The sequence below is a fragment of the Pezoporus occidentalis genome, unplaced genomic scaffold, assembly GCF_034315485.1.
Source record: "Pezoporus occidentalis ecotype Australia unplaced genomic scaffold, CSIRO_AGI_Poc_V1 ctg45, whole genome shotgun sequence".
NCBI classification, from domain to species: domain Eukaryota; kingdom Metazoa; phylum Chordata; class Aves; order Psittaciformes; family Psittacidae; genus Pezoporus; species Pezoporus occidentalis.
Window position 1 is genome coordinate 8068423 of NW_026915780.1, and position 13074 is coordinate 8081496.

The following is a 13074-nucleotide window of genomic DNA, read 5'->3' on the forward strand; positions in this document are numbered from 1 at the left end:
CCTAAAATGTTTATGTAGAATGCTGGTATAAGCCCATGGTTCTGTTTCATGTCATATCTGAGCATTTAATCTATGTGGATGGAACAACAATGTAAATATGAAACCACTGGAAAACAGATGGAAGGATTCTTGTAAATAAATGCAGATATAACAAGCCCCCCTAAATGAATAAAATGATCAGGCTATACTCAGCCATTTCAGCAAATCCCCAATTCATACCTGTTTCCAGCAATTAAACTCAGAAACAGCCCTGCTTTAGCTGTCTGCACACACTGATACGCAACTCTATAATTTTGCAATATGTCTTGGGTCTGATCAAAACCCACAATCAGTAGTTGTCTACCTTTAGTAGGTTGCCTAACTTTAATAGTCAGATGGTCCCATAGAAGTCAGAGGGACTAAGTTGCTTAAAATAAAGCACATCTTAAGAGGATTCTTCTTAGGGAAAAGACAAAAAAAAACCCATATAAGGATGTCGGTTCCAACAGCTCTGGTTATTAAGAATGATAATTCCAGTCTCTTGGAATTACCCTGGCTAACCCAGTGGACCAGAATACTATTTGATAGCACTGCTGTAGAACAAACCTTGCCAGATTTCAAACTGCAGCTTGTGTCCCAAGAGGAAATCTTTCTCCATCGCAGGAAGAATTTGGTCAGCTTCCAAAAGTGGTTTATTCCTCCCTTCTTAATAGAATGTCTTTGGCAGATTTATGTGTGACAGACACCCTCTGCAGCTTAGAGAGCTCTAGGTGTAGAAGAACAAATGATGAGCAATTATGCATTCCACCCCCCCAGGGTGGGAAGCTGGTTGAAAATTATTTGCATACGGAGCTGGGTGTGATGAAAGGATGACCACAAAGTGGACTGAGGCTGTGCAGAGTGAGTGAATGTATTCACATGGTCCAGCACTTATAAATGAATACAATTTTATTTTAATGAACAGTAAAGGCAGGAAACAAACTCTGGTTTAGCCAAGCAAATAGAAACAAACCTGACAGAGCCCAAGTAAAATGGTTTTAAAATGCTCAAAGACTAGCCGTCATGACAATCCATATCATAAGCCACATATTGTTCACTTATCTGAAGACTTTTTTTTGTGATAGATTCTGGAAAAGAGAAAGAATTGGATTATAGAAAATGAGCTCTAATGAGTTCAGTGTGTTCTTTACAGCGACATTTTTAAACATTGAGCTGTTTGGGGGTTTTTGTTCCTGAAGTTTCACAAGCATGATAAAATTAAAGGATAAACTACAAGAAAGTTACATTCCTCCGACAGGAACTTGAAGCTGATCATTACAGTGAGTAATAACAAATTTCCCCTGACTGTTATTCTGTGACAGCTGGGTTTTCATACAGCTCAATCAGGGGTTCTGAAATGAACCTTTAAAACACCTTTACTTCAAAAAAATTACTTTAAATTATTTTTTTTCTGGTTTTATTTTTACACAGACTGACAATCAAGAAATTTGAAATTAGAATCGCCCTTTGGAGAAAAAAGCACACTTTAATAAGTTTATATAAAGAATTTGTGAGTGGACAATATAACATATTGCATAAAAGGATGCTATTATCATCCTATTTCTCCATATTCCCATCTTCCATTTAACTGACAGCTGGAGATACAGATTAATTTAGCTCCTAAATGCATAATATTTTGCAGCTTTCAAGACAGTAATGATTAAAACTAGTCCCCCAGATAGGTCTTTCTTGTGCTAAAAATGTATCTTTAAATTCTTTTCTGTGTGAAACGATATTCCTGGACATTTTGAAATAACAGGCCAAAACAAAGGAGAATTGGGGTGCACCTGCAATGCAAGGATGTTTGGTTGCATACCTAGCATAAAAACCTGCTTATCTAAACCCACTGCTAATCATCTCAAATTACACCTTGAACTAAAACTATCAAACACTTAAAATGCATAATGAAACTGGCATACCATTTGCAGAATTTCAATTTCTGTTCGAAGAGTCTCGCAGATACTTTCCCAATCATCATCTTTGTAATTTTCCAATTCTTTCTTAATCCTGTGTCCAAAACCAAATAAATTTTCAGATCAGAGAACTGTTGCTTGGATACCTATTTTTTCACCTTTGGTCCCAGTTGTCAATTTGACTTATGTTAGAAAACCCTCACTGATGTATTTGATGATCAGGATTTAAGTTTGCTAGTTTTGTAATTGGCAGTCCAAGATGCTGCTCTCCTGCAATATTGTTGGGTTTCATTCAGCCCTGGCAGTTGTGATGACAATGTGAGGTGCTTCAGAAAACGACACTTTGCATTTTTACAAAGTGTATCTTGACTAAGTAGTTTTTTAGAAACATTCCTGGACCGTGTTGTTTTTATAAACCATGAAAGATTTATGGCCTCATTAGTCATAATTTTCCTTATTTAAACATGTGAATTTGGATGTTGATACTTAGGAAGTACCATATGGTGCTGTTCCTACTTTCTCTGGGTATCTGCTTGTAGCCAGAATGTTGAATTTCATGGGTCCTCTGCCTGACCCTGTGCAGCTACTCATGTGCAGTCATTGCTCCACACCCCTCCACAGCCTCCTTTGCTGTTGCTACTGTTCTCTCCCCACTGCTCCTACTATACATCAGTACTTACTGTTTCGCAGTAGTCTCAGTCAGGAATTCTCCAACTTTTCTATGAAAGGTCTAATTTCAATATAAGTATTTTCTTGCATTCAAAAGGGCATTTAGTCCTGCTTAAAAGGAGACACCTAAACTTTGCACATCAGTGCAGTGGTTTAAATTAATACTCGATAGGCCAAGAGAAATCTATGCCAGAGCTTTTAGTAGTCTGGTGAATGCAAGGTGATGAGATTATACTGAGTCTTTCCATGGCTGTCATAAGAAAAGCATAATGAGAAAACTAAAGTTGCTTACCCTTAATACAGTTTCAGTAAACAACATGAGTAATTGTGGACATATAGACAGAATGAAAAAAAAGGAGGAAAAGTATATATTCTGCTTCTCATTAAATAGCTAAACTGATGCATCAAAGCAGGACTGTGTTTCTTCTGAAGTTGGAAGAGGAAGGAACAACCTCTTCTTAATATATACTGCAATAGTGAATAAATTATTTAACCCTGTTATATAGATGATGCACCTCTTTAGCTGTCATACCGCAGAGAGAGTTTGTTTCCTACACAAGGAAATGGATTTATTAAAATCAAAAGGTATAACTTCATATGAAAGGAATATGGGACCACTATTACAAAGGAGTAAATGGCTCTTCTTTCAGAAATAGTCCTCCTGCATTTGGAATACATACAAGTGTTTGAACGAAAGGAAACTTTGCACTACAGTTTAAGAAACGAAGAATTCACTGTGCTGTAGTGCATTGCTAGTTTACAGACCGTTTTCATTGAAAGAAGTTCATTTCAAGATCTAAGATCAGCTTCTGATCTTGATTAAATCAGCTTAACTTCATTGCCTTGCCTCTTAATTTTTTTTCCTGTGTTCTCTGTTAGCATGATATTGGAAGCCTAATTTGTTAAAGACAAACAAAAGCCCTACTTTGCCTAATTTACTTTAGGAAAAGACATAGTCTGTTAATCTCAGAAAATGTTCTCTCATTGTCTCCCACACTGTAAAATTGATGCATAGTCTGTTTGCTACTTGTCAGCTAAGGATGATACCAGTCCATGTTAGGTGTACATGACGCTAGAACATCAAGAAGATAAGCAGTAGGAGTTGCTCATCTGTGTCTTGGGATTTTGAATTAATTGCTATTGATGATGTGCTTTGAAATGGGAACATTTTGTGTGTGCATTTAAAAATTTTAAGCAAAATCTTTCATAAAACTTCCAAATGTGGAGACAGCACAGCTCCTTACATAGCAATGGGTAGTGGTGATAAAAGGTGTTCATTTACATGTGGTGTTTAATTTTTACATTAATCAATTGATTCTGCTTCCAGGTCTTCCTTCTTTCTTATTTAGAAGCTAGATAATTACAGCATGTGCCAGGAATATTATATTCACAAAAGAAGGGCTGTCTGTTAGGTTACAGTCTACACAATTAATGCATTGGAGACGCCTGGGTTACTGAATAAATGATGAAGTTATATTGAATGATGAAGTTTTACCAGAAGGAATGTGAGACAACGGAACTATTAAAAAAAAAAAAGAAAAAGAAAAAAGAAAAAGCTTAACCTGGAAGCAAATGTGGGGGGTTTTTATTTTATATTTAAGATACGCAAGATATTTATATTCATCTTTCCACTGTCATGTTGCATGTGCACACTGATGAAACTACACAGTTTAGAGGGAAAGGCAGGCTTTCTGTCACCTTTGGAAATAGAAAGAGATGTACCATTTGCCATAACAAAGATTAATATGACAATTATAGACTCCTTATGACTATGATGAAAAGCAAATGTCTTTGAAAATGTTGTCTGAAAAATTACATTAGCATTTGGCCCTCCATGGCCTCTGTTTTTGTTTTATTTTTAGCATTTTGTTCTCCTTGATGAAAATAAAATTTGTCTTTTAAAAAGCCATTGCACTGGATTAATAGTGTATTGGTAAATTACAGCATCATGGGTAATGGGCTCTACTGAACAGCTGGAGCTGAAATGCCGTATTTGAAAGGCGGTTTGGTTATTCCTCTGAAGAAAATATTCAAGAAAAATAGCAATAGCCAAATCTAGCCTTAAATCTACTTTCTATCCGAACAACAGCATCAGCATTTTTTTGGACGCTAGCTTGTCCTAGACTGAGCTCTGCTATCAGTGGTCCATTTTCCATAACTCTTGAATGCCAGAAGTGACAAAGAGATGAAGAAGGAGGAGATCCCCGAAGGTGATCGATTTTGCAGCTTTGAAATGAGCACAGCTATTAAGTGTCATTGGCATTCATAGTTGATACGCACTCTTCTTGAGTTTCAGCTGTATATGCAGAAGACAAACAGGGAAAATAATTGTGAAATCAATACATGCTAGTATTATGAATTGAACTGTGATGAAAATAATGTTATTGTCAAACAGGTGTCTCTTAAAATCAAGCACAGATTGAAATTACTGGATCAAGGCTTCAGTAGCGAAAACTCGCATTCCAGGAATAATTTTACGTAAAGAGGTCTCAAAGAACTAGTGTGTGTAGAAGGCAGCTTGAATATGTGTTTGTAGAGCCTTTTTTTCTAAGTGGGCATGGAAGACCCTACCTGGTTGCTGTTGGAGTTGCAGAAGAAGCAAACTGTCTCTTGGTTATATTTTGCTGAGACAAGTAAAACATCTTTTTCTTATTTTCCATTTTGTCTTTGCCTTTTTTATGACCAGTATTTTATTTTTTAACAATAAATAGAAGGGAAAACATTAGAGTGGATTACAAAGCAGAATTGCTTGACACTGATATACAGGGCATAGAACTCATGGTATAAAATGGAATTCCCTAAGAAGTTTATATACAACTTGAGAGTATGTACATTGATTTTTCTGAGTTTTATTATAAAAATCAGGAAAAATATTTATCAAAGTTTTAGGACTTTATTGAGACAGAAGAAGACAAGACTTCAGTTTATTGTGTCAAGACAAAAGTAGAACTAATGCATTGGCATCATCCAGTCTCAATTCAATACTGAGACTAAATTGATGTACATCTTTCTATAGTAAAAGCAGGATTTTGCTCGGTATTTACAATTTGCTGACAGTACTAAACAGAAAATACTATTGATACAACTGAAGAAGTCAATAAATTTCAGGCTGTTATCAATTGATTGAAGAAGTGAGAAAATGAGATCTAAATGGAATTCAGTATCTCAAAATATAATGTCAAGCACTTGAACAATTGTGCTGAACAATTAAATTATAGAAGTATGTGCTTGATGGAGCAGAAATAGAATAAAAATTAAGAAAGTGATCTAGTAGTAATAATAAATGCTAGGAAGAAGATGAAACATGAAAAATGCTAGGAAGAAGATGAAACATGAAAGTGAGCAGCATACTAAGATAAGTAACAATGAGAATTAAACGTAAATTTAAATAAACAGAAATACCTTAGGTAAAATAAGAAAATTTCATCTTTTACGGTTCTAGACCAAATAGTTTTAAAATACGTAATTATCATTGATTAAAGTTTGTGTGTGGCAACTGAGGCACAGATTCCAGTTGTGGTGCAACCGAAATCATTTATTGAGCGAGCTTACAGGCTTTTTATAGACCCCTGCCTAGCAGTTAGTATCTACAGCATTCCCCACACTCGTGTTTCATGAATGCTATTGGGAAACTTTATAAAAGTAGTTATAGGTTTTGAAAAGTGTGGTTTGTATTTTGGTTTTGGTTTGGTTTTAATTTGTATTCCCTAAATACATAAAACATCCCAAGAAGTCTTTAAGGAATATATTATTATAGATGAATAAACCTGGAAAGGTTAAGGTCCACTGAATTAATCTGCTCATTTAGGGTGAGATTTGCTTTTGTGAATATAACAAACTGAATTTACACAACTACTTTTCATAGGAACTTTATCAATGCTTGCACTTGATCTTAAAGGTCTTTTCCAAGCTAGTTGACTCTATGACTTTCTGTGACTCTATAATAAGTTACAGAGAAAAGAAAAAATGTACAAGCATCAGAAACATCAAAACTGAAATGTGTTTCTAGGGGTCAATAAGATTCCTATTGAAAGGCGGGGAAAATAAATATAGGTCAACAAGTCTTATAGTTCAAATATCTTGATTTTTTTATCGTACAGGGAAAGTCAGGTCTCAATCTGGATGTATTAATGCAACTACCCTATTGCTGAAATTATTATCTCTATACTGTGCTGCTTTGCTTCATGTAATTTTGTCAGCTATAAAGGGTTTAGAGTTCTCCTTGTTCTGCAATAAGGGCTCTCCATTCTCTGCTCATCTTCCAAGCTGAATGCAACTTCCTGGAACAGTGGGTGAGAGATTTATACACAGTATACTTACACCCTCCTGGTTTGTTTTTTTTGTTGGAAATATCTCTTGCTTTTATCTTTGCCACAGCTATATTTCCTTTTGATGTTTATAGTTGTCTTTTGATTATGTAGAATGCTCAGGCCTCTCTTCTTTGTTTCCAGGTACCTATTATTGAAGTCCTTAGTCGTGTACAAGTACTTAAACTTGCACTGTATATAATTATATTCCTCCTCCTTTTTTAGTGACTCCAGTTTACAAGGTCTAGAATTTTGTTTTACACCGTTGTCTTAAAATACCTTCTATTCCAAAGCTGCTTTTTCAAACAGTAAGCCAGACTGCCTTTGAGTGTAATTACCTTCTTCTAGCCTCCAAAATGTCCTTTTTTTCAGACCTATTGCTGTTACTATCAGTCATTTCTTTACTCCTTGAAAAGTTTCAATATGTTTTCCCAGGTTAACTAGTAGTTTCCCATATGGGATAGTATCAAACACTTTACTAATGTCTACACAGATGGCATTTGCATTTTCTGTGTCTAACCAATCGGTTGCCTTGTCAAAGAAAGTTATAATTAGTTGGATTTGATCTACTTTTTGTAAATCCATACTGCAATTTATAATGGAAGCCTATTTTAACATAATTCAAACTGTAATAGTTCCACAAGGCACTGCTATTAAAAGGAAAAGCTTAAAAAAATCGATGAGGAGACTGTCATTAAAAAAACCTCATTTTTGAACCGCATATATTTACTCCAGAGACTGATATTTCTTGATTATAAAATTTAACTTAAAATTAACGTGTGAATTTTATTATTTTACTTTTTTTAATCCACCGGAACCATGCATGTACGGCCTGAGGTAATCTACTCTTGGCATGAAACATTTGTTCAGCTCTAATGAACGTATTTCCTGTGTGATTTGTATGAAAGAAACCATTGCTTTTCCCTTTCTAATTTTGCTAATGGAGTTTCTTTTTCTTTATTATGAAGTATAAGAAGCAATACAATATTTTTAAGGATTAGCCAAGTATACAAAAACCTTCAACTATTTACAAAGTAAGATGATTTCATGCATTTCCCTCCTGCTACTGCTTTTCTAAAGTAGAATAGAAATTCATGTTTCTAATAAATATTTTACCCTTAGCCCACCTTTAGAATAGCATGAAAAATATCAATTTTAGATAGAAACTCTCTGTTGTTGGTTTAAATAAATTTTAATTAACCACAACAAGTGCAAGGTCCTACGCCTGGGTTGGAGCAATCCCAGGCACAGCTACAGGTTTGGCAAAGAAGAGATTCAGAGCAGCCCTGCAGAGAAGGACTTGGGGATGTTGGTTGATGAGAAAACAAACATGAGCCAGCTTCAGTGTGCACTTGCAGCCCAGAAAGCCAATCGTATCCTGGGCTGCATCAAAAGGAGCGTGACCAGCAGGTCGAAGGAGGTGATCCTGCCCCTTTACTCTGCTCTTGTGAGACCTCACTTGGAGTATTGTGTGCAGTTCTGGTGTCCTCAACATAAAAAGGACATGGAACTGTTGGAACAAGTCCAGAGGAGGCCACGAGGATGACCAGGGCACTGGAGCACCTCCTGTATGAAGACAGGCTGAGAAAGTTGGGGCTGTTCAGCCCAGAGAAGAGAAGGCTGTGTGGAGACCTCATAGCAGCCTTCCAGTATCTGAAGGGGGCCTATAGGGATGCTGGAGAGCGACTCATCATTAGGGAGTGTAGTGATAGGACAAAGGGAGCGGCTTAAAACTTAAACAGGGGAAGTTTAGATTGGATATAAGGAGGACATTCTTTCCTGTTAGGGAGGTGAGGCACTGGAATGGGTTGCCCAGTGAGGTTGTGAATGCTCCATCCCTGACAATGTTCAAGACCAGGTTGGATGAGGCTTTGGGTGGTATGGTTTAGTGCGAGGTGTCCCTGCCCATGGCAGGGGGGTTGGAACTTGATGATCTTAAGGTCCTTTCCAACCCTAACTATTCTATGATTCTAATTATAATTACTTCTAGGTAGTTTTACTTAAGGCAACACATAAATTTCAAATTAAAATGTGAAAGAAGATAAATAATTAATGTAGTAAGTAATTACAATGAATATAATAGTGAAATTATATAGCTAGGAATTTACTGGTATCAGTTAATTTCTGCTTCAATCCTGTATTGTTCCACTTAAGTGACACTTGAATCCTGTATTGTTCCACTTAAATGACACTTAAGCTACATACTACCTACGAGGGAAATGTGACTCAAAAGAGCTAATGCCAAAGTTCATTCCTACTTTCTGTGATTTTTTTGGGATTGGCATTGGCAGTACAGATGATTAAAATAAGGGTTTGGATTTTAATTGCTGATCTGTTCTGATTAAAAATAATAAAAAAGCCTTTTCTTCTCAAATATTTCTCTGAATTACACACCTGTATCAAAACACTTACAATTTCCAGGGTGCCTACTTTGAGTAAGAGTGTCTTATCCTTAACTATATATGCACTTAACATTCAAATTTTGGTTTAGCTTTTTCTTGTGTGTATTCCTGTGTATATTCCGATGTGTATTAAAACAAGCCTGTAACTGCAGCACCAAGAGCTGTTGGAATTACTAGTGTATGCTTTTCATGACCTTTTGTAATTCTTTGATGGATTTGAGAGAGATTTTATGAAACTGCAGACATGGTATAGGGCATTTTTCTCAGATCAAAGATGAATTGCTGTAATTTGAATTAGCTGGCTACACTCTTCAGCTGAAATGCAATTTACTTTAAGATATATACTTAATTGTAATGAAGATTCTTGCAATGCCAGCTACTTTTGATATTGATTTTTAAGCGGGGCCTAGGTATGTGATACAGTAACAGACTTACAGGGTGATATGGGAGTTACATATATCAGGTTATTGATGCTGATTGTCTCTCACATTTGTTCTAAGGAAGCATTAAAAACGTTGGTATTTTTATCATTTAAAGAGTGGCATGGTTTCCTGCTTTGTAAAAAAAGAATTAGATTTTGTGCTTATTTCATAAGAAAAATACGTAATTTTGATGTATATTACTGGGTCAAAGTCTTCTACTCCATAAATAATAAATACGATTTTCAGTAGAAACTAAAATTCTATTCTTGCAATAGATTCTGCATGGGGAAAAATCTTATTTTGTTAGGCTATAAAGGGCTGTTTCTCAAACATAGTAGGCTCAATCACAGTGATTTTCAATATGACCAAAACTGACTCCTATTAAGATATATAATAGTATATGTAACATTGCATTAATTGGCACTTTGGCTGCAAGAGGTCCTTTGCAAGTGCCAAAGGTGTATCTAGACTGTCAGGGGGGCTTTCTGTTTCAGCCCAGGTGCCTTGTACTTTTGTTTTCCACACTGACACTGAATGTGTTCTTTTCAGGTAGCCCAGAGAAGCTGTGGCTGCCCTATCCTGGCAGTGTTCAAGGACAGATTGTACATGGCTTGGAGTAACTTGGTGTAGTGGAAGGTGTCCTGGCCCGTGGCAGGGGACTGGAAATAAATGAGCTGTAAGGTCCCTTTCAACGAAAACCATTCTATGATTATTCTCAGATTCGTTTCAGTGGGCACCCACAGAAGTGGACAGGATGTGTCACGCAAGGATTTGACCCAGGAAGACTAGTGTCATGGACTACATCAGCATGTGTGCTGCTGCAGCAGCTGTGGTCCCTCAAATACCTCTGTGACACGAGAATGTGAAAAATAGATGTTAGGTACTGTCATTTTGAACCAGAATACTGCTGTGCTGGACATAACTTCTTTAAGTATTTCATGCGTTTTGAATAGAAAATATGTGCATATATATGACACTGTATTTTAATGTCTCAGAGACACTACAAAGGGACCAGAGCAGATATGATATCTTCAAATGCTAGGCAGTGTGAAGAGAACTGGATTTGTTGCAGATAATTCTGCACCTGAGCACAAGCCAGTGCTTATGTATTGACACATGGGCTGTGCAATCCACAATGATAAGTGGTTCAATGGATAATTCAGACTGGAAAGGATGTCAGGAGGTCATCTTGCCCAACGTCCCTCTCAAAGCAGGGTCAGTTAAAAGGTCAGACCAGGTTACTCAGGGCTTTACTCAGTCAAGTCTTAAAAGCTTCAAGGATGAAAGCTGCACAACCTTTCTGGGAAACCTTTTCCTTTGCTAAGCTGTACTCATGATACAAAAGTATCCTTTAATTCATTCTAAACCCCCCTTATTTCAACTTTTTGCCCTGTGTTATCCCACTGAGCAGCACTGTGCAGATCCTCTTCCAACTTGTTGATGATGTCCTTGTAGGTACTGGAGGGTGATCAGGTACCTCCAGGGGAACAATTCATATACTGCACTATTTATAGAATATAATACTTTAAATTCCTTTTCATTCTCTTAATTCAGCAGTCCAAACCAAGAAGTGATGTTTAAGTTTTGTTTAATAAAAGAAAACTATTATAGAGTTGCATGAGTCTGGTAAGATTTGAGATAATTCTAAACAGCACAGTACTATGACACATGAGCACACAGAGCAATGAGGGTTGGCTACTTGACTCGAAAAGCAGAAACTATTAGTACTGACATGGAAGTACAATAACATCGCTATGTTGCTTTTGGCATCTAAGTTAACTTATTGAGGGCTCTCTCTCGAAGTATTGAGCTTTCCTGATCAAAAGCAAGTTCAAGATAAATATATGATTTAGGCCAATCTGTCCTAAATTTTTTCCAGACTCAGAAATGAAAAAATATTTCAATCTAAAGAAATTTTTTTCAATATATCACTACAACTCAAAGAACACTTGTTTCTTGTCATAGTAATAGCAGTAGGAGCGTTACATATTTTATACTACATGCAATTATCAAATAATATAAGCTTATCTTGACCATAAACTGAGGCATTTTATAAAATAAGAAAATCATATCATCCTTCTTGCTTTGGTTGTAAACAACACTTGTTGCTTTTGTAGTTAATAAACTTTGATATACTTTATCCAGTTTTGTGTTCTCCATCCAGATAAAACCAAAGTACCGTTCCACAGAGCTGTGAGTTAATTTCAGTATGTAGAACAGCAGACATATATGGATTTGAATGATTTGCCTAGGATCTTGTAGCAATCAGTGGCAGAGAAGGGGGTTTAAAGTAATATAATTTTGCTACTTCTGAACCTTATACACAAGAAACCTGTTATAGAAAACTAATTACACTAAATTGGATATTCAGTGGCATCATGGCAGTAAACTACTCCAAGGGAAGTATGTTGTTTAGAAGGAAGATGATAACCTCATGCATCAAAACCTAGTATATCAGGATGGAATGAATAATGTAAAAGAGTGAATTATAACATGCTGTCTCACTGAATTGCTGCTGTTGTTATTATTTATACTGTGCCTTCTATGTATATGTTGAATGCAAAGTTTTTGCTACTATATGCAGAATTGTGAGCTAATTCATTTTTACAGTGAGAGAATTTTGGCCACGTCTCAACACCATGTAAGAGGTCGAAGAGAGTAATAGGGCTTATATATCATTTTCTTTCAAAAAACAATATTCAGCAAAAATGGGCCATTACCAAACCATCTTTCAGGAAATCACCCAGGATTCTACCTCAAAATCTTATGTTTTCACTGAAAGTTTTCAGGAACAAAAAAATACTATGTTTATTTTTGTCAAAAACTGGTAGAAAAAAAAAAAAGGTGATGGCAACAAAAGTTGTATTTTCCCTGACAATTTATGTTAAGGAATATTTTGGACTAGCTTTTGTAAGAGAAGTTCCTTTGCAATGTCTATTACATATTCTTGAATATCCATGGGCACTTTCATCTGTGACACCATATCATGGGATGGTTAATTCTGTGATATGAGGAAGATATTTTTGTTGAAAACATTGTTTTCTGTATAGTGAGAGTGTAAGCATCACACTTAAACTGTATGACTGATGAGAAATCAGTCATTACCAGTCAGCTCCTGGGAAGCAATATTCACTATTAAGGGAGATTGTGGATGGTCTTTTGTCTTGGTTAAATCTTCAAAATTTGTTCTAACCTAGCTTAATTTGAAGGCAAACAAGAACTGATAGTAGAGATCACAGAGAAAACAAATCTACATTTAGTTGCATTAGTACACAGCCCATCTGACCCAAAGAGGTTATTGTGGCCAATCCTTTCCACTGCAATCAGGCTCTGGGGAAGGCTG

General features: G+C 36.1%; 1 protein-coding gene across 3 annotated transcripts in view; it reads right to left on the reverse strand.

Moving 5' to 3' along the window:
• CCDC172 (coiled-coil domain containing 172) overlaps nt 1–13074 on the reverse strand; it is a 23239-nt gene continuing 10165 nt past the window's right edge. For 2 of the 3 annotated variants that reach the window (XM_062635364.1, XM_062635362.1), the window contains one exon: nt 910–2025. In XM_062635364.1, the coding sequence (XP_062491348.1) occupies nt 1911–2025 (115 nt within the window). In that variant the 3' untranslated portion in view covers nt 910–1910. Of the gene's footprint in view, nt 71–909; nt 2026–13074 lie in introns of those variants that run through there. The other variant, XR_009967895.1, reaches the window with a different exon arrangement.